The sequence below is a fragment of the Lissotriton vulgaris genome, chromosome 11, assembly GCF_964263255.1.
Source record: "Lissotriton vulgaris chromosome 11, aLisVul1.2, whole genome shotgun sequence".
NCBI lineage: Eukaryota > Metazoa > Chordata > Amphibia > Caudata > Salamandridae > Lissotriton > Lissotriton vulgaris.
Window position 1 is genome coordinate 908,686,452 of NC_141699.1, and position 25,792 is coordinate 908,712,243.

General features: G+C 45.3%; 1 protein-coding gene across 15 annotated transcripts in view; it reads left to right on the forward strand.

The window, feature by feature from the left end:
* Nucleotides 1–25,792, forward strand: part of TRIP12 (thyroid hormone receptor interactor 12) — a 1,206,981-nt gene that overhangs the window by 453,047 nt on the left and 728,142 nt on the right. For all 15 annotated transcript variants that reach the window (XM_086944059.1, XM_086944047.1, XM_086944048.1 and 12 more), the window contains one exon: nt 14,121–14,238. In XM_086944059.1, the coding sequence (XP_086800185.1) occupies nt 14,121–14,238 (118 nt within the window). The remainder of the gene's footprint in view (nt 1–14,120; nt 14,239–25,792) is intronic.

Genomic DNA, 25,792 nt, shown 5'->3' on the forward strand with positions numbered 1-25,792 from the left:
TTTGTAATAGAAGGACAACATTATCAATTCAAGGTCCTTCCGTTTGGAGTCACAACAGCACCAAGGGTGTTCACAAAATGCCTAGCAGTGGTTGCAGCACACCTAAGAAGACAGAAAATACATGTCTTCCCTTACTTGGACGACTGGCTAATAAAGGCCACGTCACAAGAGGAATGTCTTCAAAACACAAACAAGCATTTACAATGCAATGGTTTCGCCTTTGGAAAAGTTAAAGCTATTGGCATTCCGATAATAAATTATATGACGAACCCCATGATATCTTGGAACAATTTGCGGATTTCTATAGGACCCTATATACCCCAGAATCTTTCCCAAATGAAAATACAATACAAAGATATCTAGATGATCTTCCTTTAAGTACACTTGACACCTTAGAAATCGATAAATTGTCCGAAAAAATAACAGAACAAGAACTACGTCAAGCCATTGCTGCTTTACCAACCGGAAAAGCCGCAGGGGAAGATACCATTCCCCTAGAGATTTACAAGGTCTGCTTGGAGGAACTAATGCCTATACTATTACAGGTTATACAATCTATTGGGGCGACAGGAAAGGCTCCAAAGTCATGGAATAAAGCCAAAATTATATTTTTTCTTAAAAAGGGCAAACCAAAAGCAGAGAGGGGGTCATATTGACCTATATCATTGATCAACACAGATGCAAAAATATTTGCTAAAACTCTAGCTTTTAAACTGGCTCCTCTCATGCCCAAACCCGTCAACCCACAACAACATGGGTTTGTAGCCGGAAGGGACACCACCACCCATGTGAATACGGCTAATGTGAATACGGCTATAACCGCGTTTGACGTGGCTGAAATAGAGACCACCCCACTCGGTATGATATTGTTGGACGCCGAGAAGGCTTTTGACCGAGTGGGGTGGGATTATCTTTGGCGTGTCATGATCAAAATGGGGTTTAATGGCTATTTCCTGAATGGGATACAGGCACTATACAATAACCCTTTAGCCTGTATCCGCTATGGGGGACCGACCTCTACGGACTTTGAGATATCTAGGGGTACCCGCCAAGGCTGCCCCCTATCACGTTTATTATGTGCCCTCTCACTCGAACCATTCCTACATTCCCTTCAGATACAACCTGAAATTATTCCCTTTAAAACTAATGAACAGCTTCTGAAAATTACGGCATATGCCGATGACATTGCTATTTACACATCCGACATGATTAAAGCATTACATGGTATTAACTTAGAAGCTCAAAAATTTGGTAAAGTATCCGGCTATAGACTAAACATAAATAAAACACTAATTATAGCTAATTATTCACCAGTGGACAACGTTCCTGAGATATGCAAGACCACTACATACCTAGGTGTTAAAATCACATCTAAAATACGAGAAATAAATAATCTTAATTACAATGAACTAATTAAATCCACTACTGTCTTGCTAAGAAAATGGCATAGATTACCGCTGAACCTAACTAGTAGAATTTATCTTATCAAAATGAAGATATTACCCAAATTCCTGTATCTCTTTCGCTCCATACCATTAGGACTAAACAACTCCTTTTTAGGTCTCGCCTGTCGATGCGCATGCGCATCGAGCAAGCGAGAGTATTGGGACTTATCCACTCTTTTCCCAACTTGCAAGGAATCGTGGCGATTCCTTGCAGTGCCCGTGACTTTTAAGCTCAATGCGCATGCGCATTGAGCTTAAAAGCGCGTGCACGTCCGTCTTGGTTTACCCGCTCCGCCCCCTCCCCTTCCCGCCGTGTCTCATTTCTCCTCCCCCCTCCCTTCCCTCCGTCTTGTTTGTTATTTTACCCGCTCCGCCCCCTCCCCTTCCCGCCGTGTCGCATTTCTCCTCCCCCCTCCCCTCTCTTCCCTCCGTCTCGTTCGCATTTTTTGTGATGAATTCACATTACAAAATGTATACTATCATCTACACAGCTTTACACTTTCTACAAAATATCCTTAGACCTAACCCTAAAAGATCGATCGCTGCATCTTCAACACGTCCCTAAACAAACGTATCACACTACACCACAACAGCACGTTCTCTCATCATCCAAAACACAGCACACCATCATCAAATACACACTTACATTACCCCAACACATGCCTACACCTCGAACACATGCATAAACCACCTTCCTCCATCCCTAACACATCCTCAAACCACTCATAAAATGTGTTCACAAAACCCCCAACACACCTTGCACAAAATCCCCGTCAGTTTGTTTTTTATAACCACACAGAAATCAGAATGCTAAATCTCTCGACAATTCTTAAACATTCTAACAACTTCTTATGCCAACCACATAATAAGAAATGATAACACAATATTAACCCCGGTTGTACCCTTCCACAGCACATCAATGCACCCTCCCTGGAGAAGAGGACGTCTAGGACCCAAGTCGCAGCTCTCTGATGGACTCTCTTCCTCTATAATGTTCATGTTGTGTGATCCTGGGCATTTCGCGCTTTCTACATATGACACAGCTCCTCAAGCGCCTAAATATCAAAAGCACTTAGAAACCGGCATCAATCCATAAAGCGCTGGTCGTCTGCTAAGGGGAAATTAGCCATTTTGTGCTGCCTGCAAACCCAATGTGTTGCGCTACAGAAGCATAGAAGTTTCCGTGGACATCACAGATACACCCTAAAGAAGCGCCCAAACGGTACATCGGAAGACACGTGTGCCCGGGTACTGTGTGACGCACACGCTGACGTCGACACCTGTAGACACCCTGCCACTGTTAGTATCGATTCCTAGCCTAGCATGCGAAGCATATTGCGAGGTTCCCCGCCCCCTTTCACCAGAAGCGTGTGGCATCCCTCGGTGTACAGCTCCTATTAACCCCTTGCTGCCTACGCCCCTCCTGTCTGCCATGACGTGGTTGTAGGCGCACCGTGTGTGCCCGGTATTTGCGTAACTTGCATGCCTGTAGGATCGGGCAGAGTAGGGCACGGGACCCAGGGGTGGGATGTATACGATCAGCCAGAGCTGAGGGCGCTGCTTACTCACCTGGGCAAGGGCCCCGCCTCTGGTCCTGGTGTGTTCCAGGGCCGGTCCCGTGCTGAGAGAATGAGTCCTTGCCTGTCTGCAGCCCCAGCCTCCCCTGCGACTGCCCAATCAGCAATCAGTGTGACTCACGCCTGCCAAGGCATGGATGTGAATCATCTCGCAGCTCTCACATAATCTCGCCGTCTGTAAGAGCAAGCATCTATCAATCACTCAAATCCACCCCCCCCCTACTGCCAATTAAATCTCCCAGCCCCACGCAGATTTGTTTGCGCCTGTCACACTTTCATTGTGAACGTTCCCTTTGTGACAACGCTACCCTGTTAGCAAAGTCAGAACCCTACTGCTGGCAAAGCACTTACTGTAATGCGAATAAAATAGCACATACCAGCACCGAGCTGTCTTTTTTTTCCAAGACACGAGGTGTGAGTACCGCACTGTTATCTGCCCAGACTACAAAGTGTTTGTAGCCTGTCAGAATACGTTATTGGTTCCCTTATAAAGGCTAGCAGCTTCGTGGAGTCCTGCGTGTTTATGCTGATATAATGCTACAGCTGGGTATTAATAAAAGCTTGCCAATGTGAGATGTTAACTTAAAAGAACAAACGAAGGAGGTATTAGGACTGAGCGGGTAAACAAAACGTTCACTTGAACATGCAGATTGTGGAATGACGCATTGTCGTGACTTCTAAACAGTTAGACTTCACACTTACACTAAACGCCCCGAAACCTGTCAAAGTCAGCCGCCAAATGGCTTTTTATTTTTAAATCGCTACGGGAGTGCATTTACCAATGTCTGTCGAAAAAAAGAGCTTGAATGAATGTACACCACGTGCCCAAGCTGCTGATGCGACAAGGGTTACAGGTTTTTTTTCTTTTGCTTTGAGTTGGTTGGTAGTTCTTGTTACCGCGCTGGGAAGATTTATCTTCTCCCTTTCTATGCTCAACTCTCTCCCTTTCTATAATCGCAGACTCCCTCTCCTGCTTCTCTCTCTTGCTTCGCTCTTGGGCTCCCTGTCCGTACTTCTCGCCCCTGATACACTCTGTCTCCCTCTCCATGCTTCTGTCCCCTGCTGCACTCTCAGGCTCCCTGTCCGTGCATCTCTCCCTTGCTTCACTCTTGGGCTCCCTCTCCGTGCTTCTCTTCCTTGCTGCACTCTCTGCTCCCTCTGTGCTTCTCTCCCCTGCTGCACTCTCGTGCTCTCTAGAGATGTGGCCTAACGGCCAGAGCTGCCATCTAAGTCACGTAAATACAAAACATGTTGCATTCCAAATGCTATAGGTGTCACATTCGCGAAAGTTATAACTATTGACATTGTAAATGACAAAGCTATCCATTTAGCTATTTTAAAAACCAACACATAAATAAAATATTTGTCATTTACAAGACCAATAGCTCCAACTTTTCTAATGCGAGACCTATTGCATTTCCAATGCTTGTTTAAATGGCTAGACGGAATAATCAGCAGCTTTATATGGGGGTATAAAAAAGCTCGAAGGTCACTGAAGCTCCTCAAAAACAACACAGACAAGGGCGGTCTTAATTTTCCTGATTTTAAGGTATATTTTTGGTCTTCATTTATTAGACGCCTTAGGTCTTTGTTACTTAACAAGGACACATTCACTCTTTTATGTTAAAATCTGAATCAAAATTGTTTTTGTTGCGAGCCAATGATTCTAACTATTTCAAGAGGGTGAAGTTCAAGACCGCCAAAGATAACGTTAAGATATGGACTAATATTATGGCCCACTGTAAAACTTCTTTTTACCACTCGAAACTGCAGTTATGGGGTAACCCGGGTCTTCCGGGTATCTTCAATGACGGAACAGCTCTTAGATGGTCTTCTTATGGTATCAACACTCTGGGAGACTTATACGGCGCAGAGGGGTTTTTAAGCTTCCACATCCTTCAAACTCTTTATAACTTAACGGAAGCTATGAGATTTAAATATGTACAAATACATGATTTCTTAATAAGAAAGAAACAATTACAGAACATCTCAGACAGTGACATTTGGAATTGTCTATATTCTACTAAAACCAAATCAGTGATAAGTGAAGCTTACAAATCCTTCTGCGCCGTAAAAATCGATGACTGCACAAAATTAGCAGAAAAATGGAGCAATAAGACTGGTTTAAATATAACTTCTAAGCAAATCACACGCTCTTTTTCCAATATTAACAACGCTGTGCGATCATCCAGCTTAAGACTACAACAGTTCCGCACAACATGCATGTTGTACTACACACCAGAAAGGATATCTAAGTGGTCCCGCAATAATATACATGGGGTCGTACCAAATGCCCTAAATGCTCAGCCAACGCGGCAGATTTAGGACATATGTTGTTTTCTTGTCCAACCTTAAAAGACTTTTGGGGAGACTTACTTAAAATTTTGGAAACCAAAAATATTGTTTTACCCTCTTTTACTGTATTATCCGTACTACTTGACATATACCCTGCTTCTCACCCCCAATCGTCTTTGATAACGATTCTCATGTCCTGTGCTAAACTCGTGTTGGCTAGAGCATGGATATGTCCTAAACCTCCTAATATATGGGAATGGTGGTCATTAGTTAATGAAATTCATTCTATGGAGCAAGGATTAGCCAAACTTAGAGGTGCTCGTTCACTTCAAAAATTTGAGAAAATATGGGGAAACTTTATTGACGGTCTTACGCCCAACCATGAATAGAAAGATATTTTGTTGGAACTAAAAAACATTACTACTTTTTTTTTTTATGCTCCTGTATTTTTATAGACTACTTTCTTTCCCTTTCTTTTTTTCTGATGTATGTACGAAATTAATTATTTTGTTATTCTTTTTCTTTACCGTATCCCAAGTGGAAAAATATATTAGCTCCTCTTTGGGAGCGGGCTACTTATACTTTGTAAATAATGATTTTGTATAATATGTACTATGATTAGCCTTCTCTAAAAGTTTGTCAATAAAATAAATATATACAAAAAAAAAGAGCTATTGGCATTGTAAATGAAAAAATTTGTATTTATGTGTTGGTTTTGAAAACAGTTTGGTTTAGGAAATGCGCGCTATCTGGATATATATATATATATATATATATATATATATATATATATATATATATATATAATCGCCAATTTGAATGTCACTATGTCAGCATAGTAAATTCAACAGAGAGCACACACTATCTGCAGTCTTGATGCCCCATCACCAAAATCTAATGGGAAAACTGATAGGACAAACAGTGTAACATTCCACGAAATACCACAGCCTTAATGGACATGCCATCCAAGTAATTGCAAACCATGAAAGTCACTGACGGTAGGAGACTGCCTATATTGCCTATTCTTTTGAAAAATTGATGTGACATTGCCCACACAGCTTAGCCAGAGCTTTCACCAAACGAACATAAATCACATGGTACACACAGAGCCATACTGAGTTCAAAATACATATGTTTGAGTTTATTCTTGTTTCTTCTAGTCTGTAGCCATCAGAATAAGAAGGTTGCTGCAAGAACACACATAATTGAAAACTTTAGAACTAGTTTGATTGTAAGAAGCTTCCCTTGCTTTCTAATATATTGCTTTGAATGAATTCTGTGCAAATCATACATTTCGGAAATATAGGCTTAAAACATGTTCTCAATGCAGTGAAAAGAGGCAAAAAGGAAAATAATAATGAATCAATGTTCTGAATGTTGAGGGTATGAAATATACATTCTTTCATGTTGTGGAGTATAAATATCTATCAAAAATGCTTGATAATTAAAGATTTGAGTTTGACTAAGGCTAGCCTATGAATTCCAACTTTAGCTAGAGTATTTTAAAATAGTAGTTATATCAATCCACCGGATTAGTGTTCAATCCCAAACTCTTTCCAAAATATCCTTATTTCACAGCAGTGCAGTCCAATATAATATGTGAAAGCACAGGTGAGTGTATTTCATCAAATGTATGTTCCAAAAGAATATTTATGCGTTCAAACAACCATGCTGCTAACAACAAACTTTCTATCAGCTTAAAACTCCAGCAAGATCACCAAAGTTGATATCTACTTTATTTCGTTTCTTTATCGGTGACTAGAGAACACCTCAGGTGGCATAGGCTGAAATGTTATAGCATCCCACCAGTGTTGTGTGTTTCGGATGCTGCCACGTACTGGTAAAATGGTCTATCCACACAAAAACCAAGGCATATCAATTTCCATCACATCACTATGACCTTAAACGAGTAAGCACAATTAATCGAAAATGCAACTCTCCAAAACACTGACTGTGTCTAACACCTGAACCCAGAACATAGCATTGGCTGACTGGTATTGGTATCTGTCCAAATCCAGCTACAATAATCATAAATATGGAATTTCTGGTACATAAAAAGTTATCCTTAAGATTTCAGGGTACAGCCACTTTTAGTCAGGTTTCTATTATCGCTGGCTTTTACGTACAATTTCTCATACAACATGCCCTTGTTTTGGTACTGTTGAGCCTGGCTGGTGCATATTTTGATGGGCCTCCATTTCGGTTGTGTTATCCCACATAGTCTTACCATTCATAATCTTTAACATCGTGTCAGTTTTACCTCGATGACAAAAGCTGGAATTTAAGACTCTTGGCATCACCTCGAAAGAAGCAAAAAATAAAAAATATTGCTACATTACGCTTTTTAAGCTTTTCTGTGTTTTCTCCTCACTGAGAACCAACACCAGACACCTAAAACTCATTACAGAGAATTTTCCTGCGACCTGTTTACAATCAACAGAAGTTAAACATTAAGTTAGCTTGGAGGTTAAACATAGGGGTTGGTTTAGGGTTATTACAAGTGTCAGGGTACAGTTAAGGGTTAGGTGAGCGTTTTAAATTAGGGTAAAGTTAGTGATAGAGTAGAGGGTATGTTGAGAGTTAGGTTTAGCATAAGGACAAGCGTGAGAGTATATTTAAGGGTTGCAATGAGTGTTACAGGTAAGTAGGAGTCAATTCAAACATTTACATTAGGATTCAGCAAGGGTAAAAGTACAGTTATGGTTTAAGTACGGGCTACAAAGAAGGTAAGGTTAGCAATAGAATAGGAGCTCATGGAAGTTTAGGTTAAGGCCACGGACATGCTGGAGGTATGGTTAATGCTTACAATGATTGTTACAGTTAAGTAGGACATGGGTTAAAGGTTAGCATTAAGATTCAGCAAATGTAAGAGTACAGTCAAGTGCAACAATTATATTGCAGGGGATCACCAGGTGTTCGTTTTAGGTCAGTGTCAAGATAGGTACGGCTCATGTCTACAATCAGGATGTCAGCCAAGGCAGGGTCGGCCTTAGTGTGAATTTTGGTGAGATGTATTAGTTGAAGCAACATCTGTTGCACTGGTACACTGGGGTTTCTTTGCAAGTCCCTGTCTTTCTCACCTGAACCACAAGATCTGGAGGCAGGAGGAAGTCCTGATTGGCCTCCAGAGAAATTACTGCTTTCCCTCTGCAAATGTGTTTCATTTCAGATCATCACCGCCGTACCCCCAAGAGATTTAGGCTGTGTCGTTTCGAGACTACAGCTAAGCGCCAAGAGGCCACTGGATTGCTGGCAGCAGGGAGCTTAATAATTATTAAGTACAATAACACCACATCACCTTCCATCTTGGGAGCAGCCAGCAAAAGACGAAAGATGACGAGCTTTGAGAAAGTAGTCGGGTATTTATTCTGAGAACGCAAACTGTGACTAAGAGCAGCCCGAGAAGATAAACACTGTTGAAACACTGTTGAAACGTTAAGCACCAATCTAGCCGCAGGCATCCACAGCTCCTGCTGCTGGGCCGGGCCGGTGTTTACCCAGGACAGGTTTTTTTGCCAGCGCACTGGTGCAAAATAAAACCAGCATTTACAAGGGGCCGGAGACACGGACAGCGGGAGGGGAGCTGGAACGGGCACATGGGCACACGGACAGCGGGAGGTGGGAGAGAACGGGCACACGGGCACACGGACAGCGGGAGGGGGGCGGGAACGTGCAAACAAACATTCACAACACGGAGCATGTAGAGACGACAGCAACGAAACACATAAAAACGTGAAACAAACAAGGAGACAACATGAGACGGGATAGACGAGACGAGGTACACGTACAAACACGGGGCATGTGTTAGAAACAAAGAGAAACATTCACAACAAGGGGCATGTAGAGACCACAGCAAAAACACACACAAAGACTTAAACAAACAAGGAGACGACATGAGACCGTAATTATAAACAAAATGCTGCTTACCTGATCGGAAATAACAACAACTTCCTGGCAACTTAAATCTCGCCGACAACTCCAGCTGAAGGCACTTCCAAAAAGACGAAAACAACAAGGTAAAAAAAAAAAAACACCCGCCCACCGCCGCAATGACGTGCTAAAAGGGGCTGGATGAGAAAAAATCGCCGGAACGCCCACGAGTCGCCTCGCACAATGACGGACGCCTCTCTCTTCCAATTGCTAGCCTCCATTTATGGAGCTAGCCAATGGAAGATAGAGGCGGGACAAAGCCCACATACTGTAAACAAAAGATTTCGCCTGCGCGAAACGCTGCTGTGCAGCTTTAGAGAGGCGAAACCTAAAAAGACAATTCAACTGTTGCACCAGCTAAGGTTTACGGTGAACTACACAAAATCCCACCTGCAACCAAACAAGGTTCAACAATATCTAGGGGCTACTATAAATACAGAAAAAGCCATAGTATACCCCAATCCAGTCAGGATTCAGACAATGCTCACCCTAATTCAAAGATTTCAACCGCAACACTCATTAGCAGCTCGAGTGTTCATGCAGTTATTAGGGATGATGTCCTCTTGCATACTGTTAATCCCATATGCCAGACTACAAATGCGTCAGCTTCAAGAATGTCTAGCAACACAGTGGAATCAGGTTCAAGGTCAGATTACAGATCTGGTGTTGGTAAACGACCGCACGCATCGCTCTCTGAAGTGGTGGAATACAACAAACCTTTCCAAGGGGCGGTCGTTCCTAGAACCAATTCCACAAGTGGTACTAACAGCGGATGCATCGCTCACCGGATGGGGAGCTCATATGGAGAGATACACAGTACAAGGGAGATGGAGTGTACAGCACAAACGACTGCACAGAAATCATCTAGAACTACTAGCAGTGTTTCTAGCATTAAAAGCTTCTCAAATGCATATTCTCAACAAAGCAGTCCTGGTCAGAACAGACAACATGACAGCAATGTATTATATTCAAAAACAGGGAGGGGGTTGGGGGGTGGGGGAACACTCTCTCCAACTATCCAGACTAGCGCAGGAAATTTGGAGATGGGCCATTCCTCAAAAAAATCTATCTGTTAGCCGACACCCTCCAGGAGTTCAAAATCAGATAGCAGACATCTTAAGCAGAGAGTCAGAACAAATACACGAATGGGAACTGCATAAACAAATACTGCAGCCATTCTTCCAAAGATGGGGACAACCGGAGATAGATCTTTGCCACTCATCAGAACGCAAAATGCCAAAGCTTCGCATCCAGGTACCCACGCCACCTGTCGCAGGGCAATGCATTCTGGATAAATTGGTCCAACAAATTTGCATACGCTTTCCCCCTCTCCCACTAATTCCATTAGTAGTTCGACAACTGCAACAACATTCAATGACCATGATACTGGTAGCACCCACGTGGGCACGGCAGCCGTGGTTCACCACGCTCCTACAACTCTCACAGGTGCCACACCAAAAATTAAGAATCTCACCCATGCACCTTACACAGAACCATGGAGAAATAATGCACCCAGATCCCAAACAACTGAACCTAGCGATCTGGCTCCTGAGGTCTTAGAATTTGGATACTTAAATTTACCTCCAAACTGTATGGAAATTATTAAGCAAGCAAGACGTCCCACCACCAGAGCCTGCTATGCAGAAAAGTGGAAAAGGTTTGCTGTATACTGTAACAGTAACAACATCAACCCTCTGGGCACATCTACACAAAATATTATTTGCTACTTACTACACTTGCAGCAATGTAACCTTGCTTACACCTCCATTAGAGTACATCTTGCAGCTATAGCAGCATACCTGCAAAACAGGCAACATATATCCCTGTTTAGGGTACCCGCAATTAAGGCTTTCATGGAAGGCCTCATAAGAGTTATTCCACCACGACTACCTCCTTCTCCAGTCTGGAACCTCAACATAGTACTCACCAGACTAATGGGGCCACCTTTTGAACCTATGCATAGGTGTGAAATACAATTTCTTACATGGTAGGTGGCCTTCCTTATAGCCATTACCTCCCTCAGGAGAGTGAGTGAGTTACAGGCATTAACAATACAAGAACCAGTTCTACAGTTACACCAAAATAAGGTGGTTCTTAGAACAAACCCAAAGTTCTTGCCTAAAGTAATTTCAGCATTCCACATCAATCAGCCAGTGGAACTACCAGTCTTTTTTCCAATGCCACAAACGGTAGCAGAGAGGGCCCTACATACACTAGATGTCAAAAGGGCAATATTATATTACATAAAAAGAACCCAAACTTTCAGAAAAACTAATCAACTATTTGTAGCTTTTTCCCCAACACATAAAGGCAACTCTATATCTAAAGCAGGTATTGCCAGGTGGATTGTAAAATGTATACAGATATGTTACATAAAGGCAAAAAGAACACTAACTGTTCCCCCTAGAGCTCATTCTACATGCAAACTAGGGGCATCTATGGCATTCTTAGGGAACATTCCCCTAGATGACATATGCAAAGCAGCAACTTGGTCTACACCGCATACCTTCACGAAACACTACTGTGTTGACGTGCAGGCAAGACAACAAGCAAATGTGGGCCAGGCTGTATTAAAAGCTTTATTTCAGACTGTTGCAACAGACACTGGTGACCACCGCTAGGGAGGTAACTGCTGTGTAATCTATTCATATTGTACCATCTGCAGCCCATATGCCTCGAACGGAATATGCTACTTACCAGAATGCATCTGTTCTTGGTATAGAGGGCTGCAGAGTGGTACATGCCCTCCCTGCCTCCCCGGAAACCTGTGTCTGTTCCAACATTATCTTATTTAGATACTTACATGGGCATCTCTTTCTGTATTCTATCATACTACTCCATCTAACCCTACTATGGCAAAACAATCTAAGGATGGAGCCGATGCCCATGCGCACTATCACCAAGGGAGGAGTCACCAGCCTTGTGACTACAAAAGACTTCTTCAAAAGAAAAACAAGTGCAATCATCCGAGCCCAACACCAGATGGCAATCTATTCATAATGTACGACTCTGCAGCCCTCTATGCGAAGACCGGATGAATACTGGTAAGTAGCATATTCCTTCTTCAGTTTTGGTATGTTTGCTAGCTTCATACTTCTTGCTAAAGGCTCTTTGTTTAGTACATTACATAACTTGAGCGTAGAACATCTGAGTTATTATGGTCTCTAGGAGGAATAGAGTCCAGGGCCCTTCTACTTTTTTGGTGGAAGTTGGGTAATTGCAAAAGGGGTGCAATGGCTACAATGCTGACACTTTTGTAGTTTTATATGATGAATATATTTCTACACTCCTTTATTATATTACTAGAAGTTCCCATTGCGTTGATGTTTGAGTCAAACATGTGAATCTATGAATATCCCAGTGTTGGAGAATTGCAGTTACAGGTAGGTAAATTGTTGCTTCTTATACTTTAGTAGAACACCTCTTCAACAGAGGAGTTTCTTCATAGCATAGATTCTATACGGTCCATGATGTTCTACACCTAAAGGACACGCTCTTATGGTTCTACTTTTCACCTCATCACCTGTTGTGCAATAGGATTCTTTCAAGTTATGTCACATGCTAATTTACAAGATGGATAGTTGTGCAGTTTTTTATATCCTCTAGACAGTATGGTTCTAATGCTCTTGAAATGGTTCAGTTACTGCAAAGGTTACTTCAGCCGCATTCCATCTAAGGACATTCGCAGTGAAGCTAAAGTGGCTACTCTGCATGCTTTACTCAGTAATTATTCTTTGAATGAACTCCCTAAAAGCAGTGATCAGTTTAGCAAGGCATGAGCCTGAACTGGGTTTTATGGGTTGGCCCAATTTTTTGTTAACTCTGTAGTCTTCCTATTCACAGTAATCATGACACTGATAATTTGTTGACTTGTATGAGGATATTTCTACTCACTGCTTGCTTTTAATTTTCCTTAACATTTCCTAGTTTCATAATGGAGTGATGGGCAGATTTCGGTTTGTGCCAGTGATGTGCACCAGAACTCATGTTTGGAGGCAAAGCTTACTTTCCATTGTTTGGTTTTAGCTTAGTGCAAGAGAGGTAGAAAGAGACATTAGGAAAATCATTATTGATGGCTTTCTTTAGATATCTTGAATTGTAAAGCATTGAGCAACTTCTATACGAAAGGTAGAGAATTGAGATAATACAAATAATCAATTGGTACATGATTCATTTACATAATGCTCGCTTGGTGCATTTAAACTTGTTATTGGACCACAAGAAATTAAATAATTATCGCCAAAGCTGTACAATAAAAAAGTCTACAAGTTCTTTGCTAAAATCGCATGTAATATAAATATGACTAATTTAAAAGTATAAAAAATAAGGAAAATAACAATGAGAGACTGGGAATGAAAAAGGACTTCCAGAAGTGAGAGAACAGAATTGACACTGTGGTGAAAGCATGCTACGTGAGGTGGAATCGAGACAAAGCATCCTTGATATTCGGCAACCCTGGCATTTGGCAGCACCAGTGGTGCGCTTCTTAGAAAGACTTTGACACTGCTCTTTTTTATTTTTTTATATTTCAAACTAAGGTCTGGTCAAACAGTGGTAATAAGGACAGCTCATAATAATGAACCAGTTTGACATTTAATGTACTTAAACTGCCATACCTTGTTTTGATGGTGGAGTAGCCAAGATGGCATTCCCTGGCTGGATTCTTCTTTAGAGAGGGAGGGAAAACACAAAGTTGTCCTTTATTCATAGGCAACCGTATATGCAATGGTTTGGGCCCTTAACCCTAAAAGGAGAAGCATTTGGCCTGAATAAATGTGTGTTTAGAGTAATTTACTACATTTAAAATAAATGTTATAATTTGTTTTGTATTAAAAAAAATTTGATTTGAATTTGTTTTTTTTGTTTTTCTAAGATATTGCAGAAACCCTTCAGTTTCTTCTCTGTGGAGCCTCTAATGGCAGCTGTCAAGAACAAATTGATCTTGTGCCACGAAGTCCACAAGAACTTTATGAGCTAACTTCACTCATCTGGTAACTGATTAATGTTTTGTACATGTTACTTAATGAACTAAATAATTTACTTATGTTCCATATAACCTGACCTGATCATTGTGATATACAGTTGTGACTCCACTTTCACCCTTAATTTTTTGCAGTCTTTTTTTAAATGCTTTTCAGTTGAGTTTTTTTTCTTTGCTCCTTAGATCCCCAATATCTAAGAATACTGCTCACTTTTCTTTTCCAGACACAGAGACTTTGCCCAATATGTTTTACGTTGAGCAAGGTCCATGCATTCGCTTTCTCGGATGTCTCATGCTACTATGAAATCCTTGACTTTGACAGCCTTCAGGATATTATAGTTCTACCAGCCACTATTTATATATTTTTTCAATTCTTCTACATTTTTCTGGAATTTCTACTCTTAGGATGTCTTCTTCTAAGAAATCCTTGTTCAGGCCTTGTTAATCTTGTGGTAAGCTCTGGCTTTTCTCTGAATATCCCCATAAGAAATGCATCTATTGCCTCTACCCGGATCATTAGGTGAGAGACTGCAAGATATGCAGGACCTTCCCTCAGAAAACACTCAGGGACAGAGGGCCGTCTACTTCTGTGGTACAGAAGCCTAAAGATCAGGACAATCCAGTTTCTGAGGTGGGAAGTATTGCCTCTGGGTCATCTGTGTCCTCTAGGAAGAGGGCTGCTGAAGAGGTTTTATCTTCTCCTGGGGCCAAGGTGTTGAGGAAACAACAACCCTCTAAGGGTTCTGAAGGGCCTGCCACTTCTAAGAAGGCTACTCACCTGCCAAGGGCAAACCTCTGCCTTCCACGCCCCAGAGAAGGTCAGTGAAAATGTTACCTCCTAAGCCAACTTCTGAGAAGATTCTCCCCCCGAAGAAGACCCCGTCGACGAAGATTCCCGTCGACACAACATCTACATCGATGGTGACCTTCTCTTCACCTAAACCTCAGATGATTGTCGTCGGCGTCATCCCCGTCGACGCTGGTCTCCGTCTGTGAGACCCATCTCGTCGACGAAAGAGTCTGTACCTATCGTCGGCGTTCCGTCGACGGCCAAGACTAGAAAAATCTCAGACTACGGCCTCATCGACTGCCACTTCATCCTCATCGACGACTTCCTCGTCGACGGTGAGCTCGTCGTCGAACTATATAGTAGTTGACAACCAAATCGTCTACGTTTTCACCTTCAGTGGCGATTCCCCGTCGCCGCAAAAATTGTAATCTTGTACGGAGCTGCAAGACTGGTCACCGTCTACGGTCTGAACATCTACGCCGTCTACGACAACACCTTTGTTGCAGAGACGTGGTTCCACGCTTTAACCCATATCTCCATTAAATCTTTCTCCACATGAGGTACCTCTACAGATTCCTGAGAAATTACTGGATTCAGATGAAAGTGAAGAGGACTCCGAGGTGGATGACAGGTTTCGAACAGCCAGAAGCCCTTCGGAGTTGTTCATAAAGTTCCAGGAAGGTGATCAGGATGACCAACATTCTCCTGAACCTGTGGCTTCACCTACTGATATCCCTACAGCTCAGATGCCTATAGCTTCATTGAATAATCTTCAACACATGCTTGATGACTATTACTGCTGGTTCCCGCCATCTGAATATGCAGATTCCTTGCCACCTACACTGGTTGCTCAAGCTTCCACTTCAGAATTCCGGTCTCCTAGACCGCCTTCACCAGTTGTTTCGTATCATTCTGCTGAGGCACATTCATCGGAGGATGAACATAGGGAGGAAGGTGAAGTAGGCGTGAGATCTCTTTTGTCGGAGTGGAATGAGTACCAAATCCAAGCCCCTTCTCCACCTCCAGCTCCTGCTGATTCTCCTCCAGTGGATATTGGAGTCTTCCACCTCCTCATGGAAAGAGCAACTCAAAGATTCCACATTCCTATGGAGACGAATAAGGAAGAATGCTTTCTGTATGATTTTAAGGATCAGCCTAGGAAACAAGTACGGCCGATTCCCATTATAGATTTTATATGGAAAGAGGGATTGAAAGTAATGTCAACTCCTGCATCTATTCCTCCAGTCTTGCCCCGACTGGACAAGAAATATAAAGCGCTTAAAGTCTCCAGCATGCCTCATAGGACACCCAAAGGCTGACTCCGTGATCGTGCAGGCTGCACAAAGACTGGCAATCCCCTGCGGAAATGGCGTTGCATACCCTGGACATCAGAAGATGTCTTAAGTTCTATTTACAAAGGACCTCTACCATTCGTAAATCAATTGTTTGTTGCCTACGGAAGAATTCGGCAAGGACAGGCAGTGTCTAAACAGAATATAGCTAGATGGATTTCCGCTGCTATTGACTTTTGCCATCAACAAGCTGGAAGGCCTTTGCAGACAACTCCATGAGCGCACTCTACGAGGGCGGTCTCTTTCTCGACTGCTCTTTTCGTTGGTGTTCCCCTTCAGCAAATCTGCAGAGCAGCAACTTGGTCCAGCAAACACACTTTCACCAAGCATTACTGTTTGGAGGCTGGCAGCAATGCTGATACATCAGTGGGACAGGCGGTTCTCCGCAATCTTTTCAAATAAGGTGAGCCTCTGTTTCCCTCCTCCTCTGTACTGCTTCTCAGACGCTTATTATCGTGCCTAATGTTGAGTACATGCTCATGTGATTGCAAATTTCCATGTATTTATACATTTTAGCATTTTTAGTATGATTACATATGCTTTCTATAAGCAGATTTGTTACAAATATCGTCTTCCAATCATTATTTGGGTACTGCTATCTACTCTGATTCAGGCCTGTGAATCTATGAAAGACACCCCAATACTGGAGAAGAACAATAGTTACTTACCTGTAATCTGTGGTTCTCCAGTATTGGTGTCTTTCATAGATTCACATGCAACCCACCCACCTCCCCTCAGAGGCTGGTTTATCCTCTTATCTCTTGGTTCCACACTTGTGCGAGAAAATCTGAGAGCCTGAGCTTCTGAGGAGTACATTCTGGTGGGTGCTGTCGCCTGATTGGCTGCAGTTTGGACTATGTATAAGGACTATGATAGTCATAGATGTGGAATTTTTTTTAGTAGCTTTTGGCTACTTTACTTCCTGGTTTTCATGTTACCAAGGTTTTTGGGTATTATGGGCATATTTATTGCTTTTTTATATACAGTGGGACTGCCACTCCGATGACTGGGAATGATTCAGACATGTAAATCTATGAAAGACACCAATACTGGAGTTACTGGAGAACCACAGATTACAGGTAAGTAACTATTGTTCTTATGGGTATTAACCATACAACATGCAGTCAACAAAGATTTAGCTGTTTGTGGGAAGGTGGCTTTTTATCCACTGTAGCAAAAGAAGGTACACTACATAGAAAGTCCAGACAACCCTTATTGGCCTACAGGTCTTAAATAATAATCCACCCTTATTGGCCTACAGGGCTTAAATAATAATCCCACAATGCTCTTTGAGGTAGTGTTGGCGAGCAGTTTAGGCTTATCAGAGGGTAGTGTTAAGAATTTTTTGTACACAGTCAATAAATGAGACTCACATATAGGAAAGTGGGCTTCTGTTGCAGTACCCCCCCCCCCTCCCACACACACACACACACCTACACACACACCTACACACACCTACACACACCTACACACCCCTACACACACCTACACACACCTACACACACCTACACACACCTACACACACCTACACACACCTACACACACCTACACACACCTACACACACCTACACACACACACCTACACACACACACCTACACACACACACCTACACACACACACCTACACACACACACCTACACACACACACCTACACACACACACACACACACACACACTTTTTGCCAGACTACCAATGAACTTTCACTTAATGTGCCCTGGGCCCCTGCCAATCAGGTTCCCAGGGCCTGTGTTCTTTGCACCAAAACTAATCCAATTGGCATTTCTGGCCACACACAGGTCAGCCCCTGGTAAATGGTACCACTGGTACCCAGTGCACTGTGACCAGGGAAGACCTCGAAGGGCTGCAGCACTTAAAGTGCCACCCTTATAGGCCCTGTACCTTTATACACACACACTGCCTTTGCAGGCTGTGGGTTTTGTTGCAGAACAAAGTGAAGAGTCGACATGGCACACATCCCTGTGTGCCATGCCTACAACCCACTTCCCTGGCATAGATCAGTCAGCGGGGTGCCCTTTGCCAGTGGTTAGCGTACAGGTGGATGAGTCTTGTACACCTACAGTGTCCAAGTCCATTCTTCAATATTGTAAATGCAGTGCTGCCATTAAGTGTATATTGTGCTGGGAGCTTGTCTTTATGAACTCCACAGCACCGTAATGGCTACACTGAAACTGAAGTTTGGTATCAAACTTCTCAGCACATTAAACCCACACTGATGCCAGTGTAGGATTTAACGAAATCCCTTAGAGATGCCCCCTGAAAAACGACCAGCCTCTGGTGGGTTCCCTGACTAATACACACCAGCCTACCACCACGAGGCATGTTTCTGAACCCCTTGGGTGGGAGTCTTCGCTCCCTGAGCCTGGAAACAAAGCCTTTCCTGGGCGGAGGTGCTCAAACCTCCCCCAGGCTAGGAAAAGCCTTCTGTGGCATGGGAGCTTCAAAGGCCTGGCAGCCTTTGTAATGCGACTCCCAGCCTCTCCTGCTATCTGGAGCAGGCCCCCTTCCTGTCTCCCCTCCTTTTCGGCGCGAAGACAGCTGGGCAAAAACTAGCCAGCTAGGGTAGGTGTGCCCACCTCTGCCAACTCCACCCCTCAGGTGGGGGAGGCGAGGTGAAGCCCACTCTTCACTGCCCGCCATCTTGCAGATGGCAGGCACTCCCCAATCAGGATTAGGGCTTGTGTTCACTCCCCCACGTGGGTGAGTACACCAAGGGTATAGTCACCCTAAGGTCAGTAGCCCATTGGTTACTGAACTCTAGACCCCTAAAACGACCCCTAAATACAGTATTTAGGGGACAGCCTTGAACCAAGAAAGCATATTCCCGCTACCTAAGAAGAAAAAAGACAAAAGACGCCCAGCAGAGGAGACTGCAGAGAACTGACTTGGCGCCAGCCCAACCGGCCCATCTGCAGTGTTCATAGACCCTATGCCAAAAATATTCTTGTCCTGCAGCCAGCGACTTCCAGAACCCCTGGGAGGACTGACTGCCTTCAAAAAAGACCGGATCTCCTGTGAACAGCAGATCTTTTAAGAAGAAACACTAAAGAAAGACTCCGAGCCTGCTAAGGAAAAAGAAACCCGACTCCTGGAACCACCACTGCACCCGTTGCCAATGGCCCGAGTTTGTGTGGCCCACTGGTCCCAGCGAGGTCCCCCAGCGCTCCAGAGTCCGAGTCCTGGAACGTAGGTTCACCCTAATATCCCCCCCCCCTCTCCAACCGCGAGTGGCCCGGTAAGGGGAAATCCGACCACAAAAGACACCCCCGCAACCGGCTGCCCTGGAGAAGCGAACCTGAGGTGTACTTGCGTCCCAGAGCCCTCCCACTTACCTGCCCATCTGTTGGTTCCTTCCAGAAGTCTTCCTGGCCCGAGCCTGCAGCTGAAAACCAAAACTGAAAATCCCTATTGTAAACAGGGCACCCGACGCCAAAACAGCACCCTGCACTCAGCTGCCGCAGCGGGTGCACTTTCTGTTCTAAACAGGAGCCCCTTTGCCCTGAGCCTAACACAAGTAGCTTGTCTCCCACAACATTGATATAGAACAAAAGCGGGTCCCTGAATCATTAAGTTGTAGTAGTAGTAGAAAGCTTTATTCGATTTTAGAACAATATAAAATCATAAAAGCAGCAATCAATATATACAATTTCATATACATCATAAGTACACAGTAAAAATAGTATTAAACAATGTGAGTAAGCACACATATAATAAAGCCTTACATCCATACTATAGTTCTGACAGCTAATAATGCAAAGTTAAGCATAACGATTAACAATGATCTAATTTTTAAAATTACTGTTGATCTCCGTAAGTTGCTCGAATTTTCAAACAGGTTTTTAGATACATGGCTATGCATAGCATTTGATATTGTATCTAAGAATTGTAACGCCATAAAGGCAGGACGGCATCTTCTCAAACCGAGGGACAATAGGATAGGAATAATCCATCGTTTGCGTGGTACATCATAATATTTACAGAACAGTAGTACATGTATATTTGACTGTTCAGAGGTACCGTCACAGGGACACTGGATGATGGAGTTTGACCAGTCCTTTCTCCCTGGGAATGTGACCAAACGAAAAAACAAATTAAGTCTAAACCGAGCGAGGCGCTAGGGGGCGCACAGCGAGATGGCTGCCTGAGCAGCAGCTCCGCCGGGCGATCATACACTTGGCGTGATTTCGCCGGTATCGCCCCGGCCCGCCGCTCCCTGAGCACATCACCAGATGGGGGAAGACCTGCTGCATTATATGTGAGGCAGCGGGCGCCCCACAGAGCGAGGATTGCCGGCTTAATCGCCGTGAAAAGCGGAGACGCGTCGGAGTGCCTGACAAAATGGCCGACGCGATGGGACAAACGCGCATCTAACGTGAAACCGGCGAGATGCGATCGACCTTCCACACCGACTACGACGCTGCTGGGGTAAGACCAAGCACTATAAGACAATCCGGTGCCATTATCTTGCGCCCCCAGGCTGCAGGGCGCCTAGAACCTTCGCAATAGCGCAAATGACCTTGCCTGACAAGATGGCGGCGGTCAGCACGAATCGGCGCGAATATTAGCCGCCTCGTCAAACAGCGCACTTGGGCCCAAACCCTGCGGGACTGCCGGTATACATGCCAAACTTCGCTGAGGCCTGACAGGCGACTGTGCTGGCGTGAACGGTGTGCATACTGCGCTGGAGGTGCAGTGCAGGTTGTGCACAGCAAGCAGACGTGTGGCCCACTGCAACCACGTGCCACCCCAGTGAGCGGCGAGAACAGGGAGCCAACGGCCATAGTGCGTTGCCACAGGTCATCGCAAATTCACTACGACCGCGTGGCCAGTTGCTGGACATGTTAAGAAGCGCTTGTGAGTGGCTGGGCCTCTTGCGATTCACCACATAGCCACGCGCCCGGGCGCAAACCGATTCTATCCCCTTCACGGCTCTGTGGGGTAGCTTAGCGCAAGGCTGCCATACACCTTGTGGGGATCACCACGGCGACGGCGGCAAGAGTCACGAGGGCATCGGGGCCCGCAAGTAAGAAGACAGTGTGCCCGACCACCGCCATGGGTAAACCGGACAAGCAACAACAGAAACTGTCGTTTGAGGCCAGAAAAGCGCAGAAACCCACAGAGGATGTGGTGGAAGATGGCGATAATGCAGGGCCCAGCAATAACATTGAAAAGATTTTATTGGCAATCCAGTCCAATTTGCAGGACATAAATGGGAAGCTGGATAATCTAACATGCAGAATGGATAGCATGGCGGCGCGGCAGGAGAAGCATGGCGAGCGACTGAACGAGGCCGAAACGAGAATCTCCGCGGTCGAAGATGAGGCACGGGCCTCCACCTCCAAGTGCGCTGGTATAGAACGACTCCTGGAAGTAATCAAGGCGAAGGAGGAGGATTTGGAAGCGCGCTCGAGGCGCAACCACGTACGAATCACCGGCCTGCCGGAGTCTACCAACACAGGGCGGATGGAGACCTACGTGGAAACGCTTTGTAAAGACCTGTTCGGAGCTGAGGCCTTATCACCACTTTTCATCGTGGAGCGGCCACATAGGTCGCTGGCCCCAAAGCCACCTCCTGGCGCCCCGCCGAGGCCAATTGTGGCGCACATCCTCAACTACCGCGACAGGGACACGATCCTTCGACTGGCAAGAGAAAAAGGGAAGATACAGCATCAAGGAAACTCGTTAGAGTTTTATCCAGATCACACGGTCGCGGTACAGCAGGCCCGGAAAGAATACACCAACGTCAAGGCCAAACTACGAGACCTGAACATTGTGTACTCAATGATGTATCCGGCATGCCTCAGGGTGGTGTGGAAGGAGAGAGCGATTGTCCTGGTGACTCCGAAGGCAGCACAAGAATTTGTTAAGAAGGTGCAGCGCGAAATGAGAGACAACACGCAAAATGAACGGCATCATGAATCGGACTGAAGACATCGGGTTGACCCCTAGTCGACCGGCGGTGAGTTCCTTTCCTGTCCGCTTATATGCGTTCTAGCATGGCGACTGTTGTCTGCATTGGTAGGCCCAGCATGGCGCAAATCTTCTGAGTGAAGAGCCAAGGTACTGGTGCAGCAAGAACTGCATGGCTGGATGGCAAGGACCCGTTGGGGCAATGAGACTGCTGCCCGGCTGTGTGGGGGTGATACTGACTATGGATTGTGGACACTCTGCGCTGCCAGCCCCCCGTTGTGCTGCACTAACTAACGTTGGCGAGGAAAATTGGCGCCTTGGGGCGGTCTGTACTGTGATGCCCGGTTCGCACATTGTGGACCGCAGGACCTCGTGATATGTAAGCTGCCTACTAGGCTCCCGCACTTGGGCGCATCATACTGACGCTGTCTTTGCAGTTTCCAATATGCGGTGAATGGAGGTCAGCGGTCGGGGGGGGGCGGAGGAATATATTGTTTACTGTTGGCCTTATGACATCACGGTATGAAGGGCTTTTCCTAGGAATGTGGCTGTTCTGCAGCGCTGTTGATGTGTCGCTGGGGGGAGGTGGGGGGGTGACAGCGGTTGATCACTTGAATTGCATTCATTATAGTTTGTCTAGTGTCGCCCACACCCGTCCATCGGGTGGAGAGTTGTGCCTCCAGCGGACCTCCATGAGGGTATAACCCAATCAGAGTTCGGAGCTGAGCACTGTAGTTATGGTTCTGAGTTTAAGGGCATGGTGCACTGCAAGGGTAAGGCTTCGGCAGGTTGGGGTTGCTGGAGTGGGTGGGATAAGGGGTGGAGGGTTGCCTACCTGTATGAATGGACCGTCAAAGTACGATATACCTCTCCTTTTTTGTGGTTCCCCAATGGTTCAGACTGCTGTTGTACAATTCGGACCTCCTAAGGAGGGGAAGCTGGTAATTCCTACACAGTTGACAAATGTGGCGCTGTCATGTATTATATTGCTCAAACTTGATGGGTTCGAGGGAGGCGGGTAGGAGCAGCTTGAACATTATTACTTGGAATATTAGGGGGTTCTCACAGCCTCGTAAAATCAGACAGATCTTTGCAAGCCTGACTAGATGGAATGTGGACATAGCGTTTCTACAAGAGTCACACCTAGCACCACATTCACACGCTCAGTTGGGGTCGAGGTGGGCAGAGGCAGTCCACAGAGCTTCATACTCTTCCTACTCCAGGGGGGTGGTCATATTGATAAAGCGTGGGGTAGGTTTTGAGACTCAGACAGTGACACAAGATCCATCTGGGAGGTATGTGTTGGTATCAGGTACACTAAGAGGCCAGCGAGTGACGTTGTTGAATGTATACGGTCCAAACACGGACGCCCCGGATTTCTTTAGGGAAGTATGGGACCACTTGCTGAAACACAATAGCACACACATATTATGCGGGGGTGATTGGAACATGACCCTCCGTGATGGATTGGACCGTTCTTCTAACTCATTGGAACAACACAAACAATCACGCCTAATGGTGGGTCACATGATGAAAGACATGGGTTTAGCGGATCTCTGGAGGCTGAAACATGCGGATGCATCTGGGGCCACGCACATAACAGCTGGTCCAGACTGGATTACTGGCTGGGCACCAAGGACCTAGCGCTGTGGGTTCGTCACCTGCAGGTGCTGCCCCGCACATTGTCTGACCACAATCCAGTTCTGCTGCAGTTGGATATTCCACGGTATGCACCCCCCCCCCCCCCCCCCCTTCCAATGGCGTTTCAATTCGCGAGCCCTCACTGACACGGTATATGCTGATACCATAAGAAAAGCGATAAGGGATTATTTTGAAATTAATGATCAATCGACTGATGACCCATGCCTCCTTTGGGAGGCGTTCAAAGCCACGATAAGAGGGGTCTGTATTAGCACCACTATAGGGGTTCTCAAGGATATTAGGGGCCAAATCCGCAGATGCGAGCAGCGGATGAGAGACCTGGAGTCCCTATATGAGACCACTAACGATGTCTCGCATCTGGCTGAACTGCGTGTCATCCACACTGAGCACGCAGAATTTCTCGAATCTGAAATGAAGTACCTGAATCGCACGCATGTGGCTAGAGCCTTTGGGGAGGGAGGTAGGCCTGGGGCTGTGTTGGCTCGGAAGATATGTGAGGGCCGTGGTCCGGCTGCTGTACTCAGGGTGAAGTCCAGAGAGGGGAACCACAAACGCAGGCTGCGGATATATTAAAATGTTTTGTGGACTCATTTGGGTCCTTATACCAATCCCAATCTACAGCCTCAGCGGCTGATACGTATGACTACTTGCACGATGTAGCTATTGGCTGGCTGTCGGATGCGCATAGGGAGTACTTAGCCAGGCCTATCACGGCGGAGGAGGTGACCGAGGTAATAAGCTCGCTGCCAAATGGTAAAGCGCCAGGCCCGGATGGGTATACCTCGGAATTTTATAAACAATATGCAGATATTGTCGCACCGCACCTGGTGGACATGTACGGCACCTCCTTTGAAAAGGAGCTGCTTCCCCCCCACACTGCACGAAGCAATGATCATCGCTCTCCTTAAACCATCTAAGGATCCGGAGGAGTGCGACTCATACCGGCCACTGTCACTGATCAATGTGGACTCAAAAATCCTTGCGAAGCTTATAGCGAAACGGCTATCTCCTCTGATGACCAGTCTGGTCCTACCGGACCAGTCTGGCTTCGTACCCTCCAGATCGACCACGCACAACACTAGATCCCTGTTTGCACTCACACTACCTGCAGCCCTCGGTCAAAGCGGTGGCGGTCATGCTCGACGCTGCAAAAGCGTTTGACTCCATCGAGTGGCGATATATGATCACCGGCCTGAATAGAATGGGGTTTCCTAGTCGATTTGTGCAATGGGTCTCCTTACTTTACACGAAGCCTTGTGCAAGGATTAGAATCAATGGCTATGTCTCGGATCAATTTGCTATTGAGCGAGGGACGAGGCAAGGCTGCCCGCTCTCGCCCCTATTATTCGCCCTAGCGCTGGAGCCTCTGGCTTGTCTGATAAGACAGAATTATAAAGATTCGGCGTTAAACTTCATAGCCAGGCCGCTTCACATATCATTGTATGCGGACGATATGTTACTCTGTCCGTGACCCTGAGACTCACCTGAACTCACTACTCCGGGAATACATCAGATTCGGAGGTCACTCAGGGCTGGCTATAAATTGGGCCAAATCCTCTATAATACCCCTCACTGACACTACGTCCCAGTTTGCGGTGGACTTCCCGCTAGAATGGCAACAAGACCCGATCAGATACCTGGGGATAATGTACCATAGAGACCCAGAAGAGGTACTACGGGCGAACTACGGTGTGGTACTCTCCAAACTGGAGGATAGTGTCCAGCGATGGATACATTTGCCCCTCTCGCTAGCTGACAGGATAGCTATTGTAAAGATGAACGTGCTGCCCAAATTATTATACCTATTTAATAACGTCCCGATTACACCGC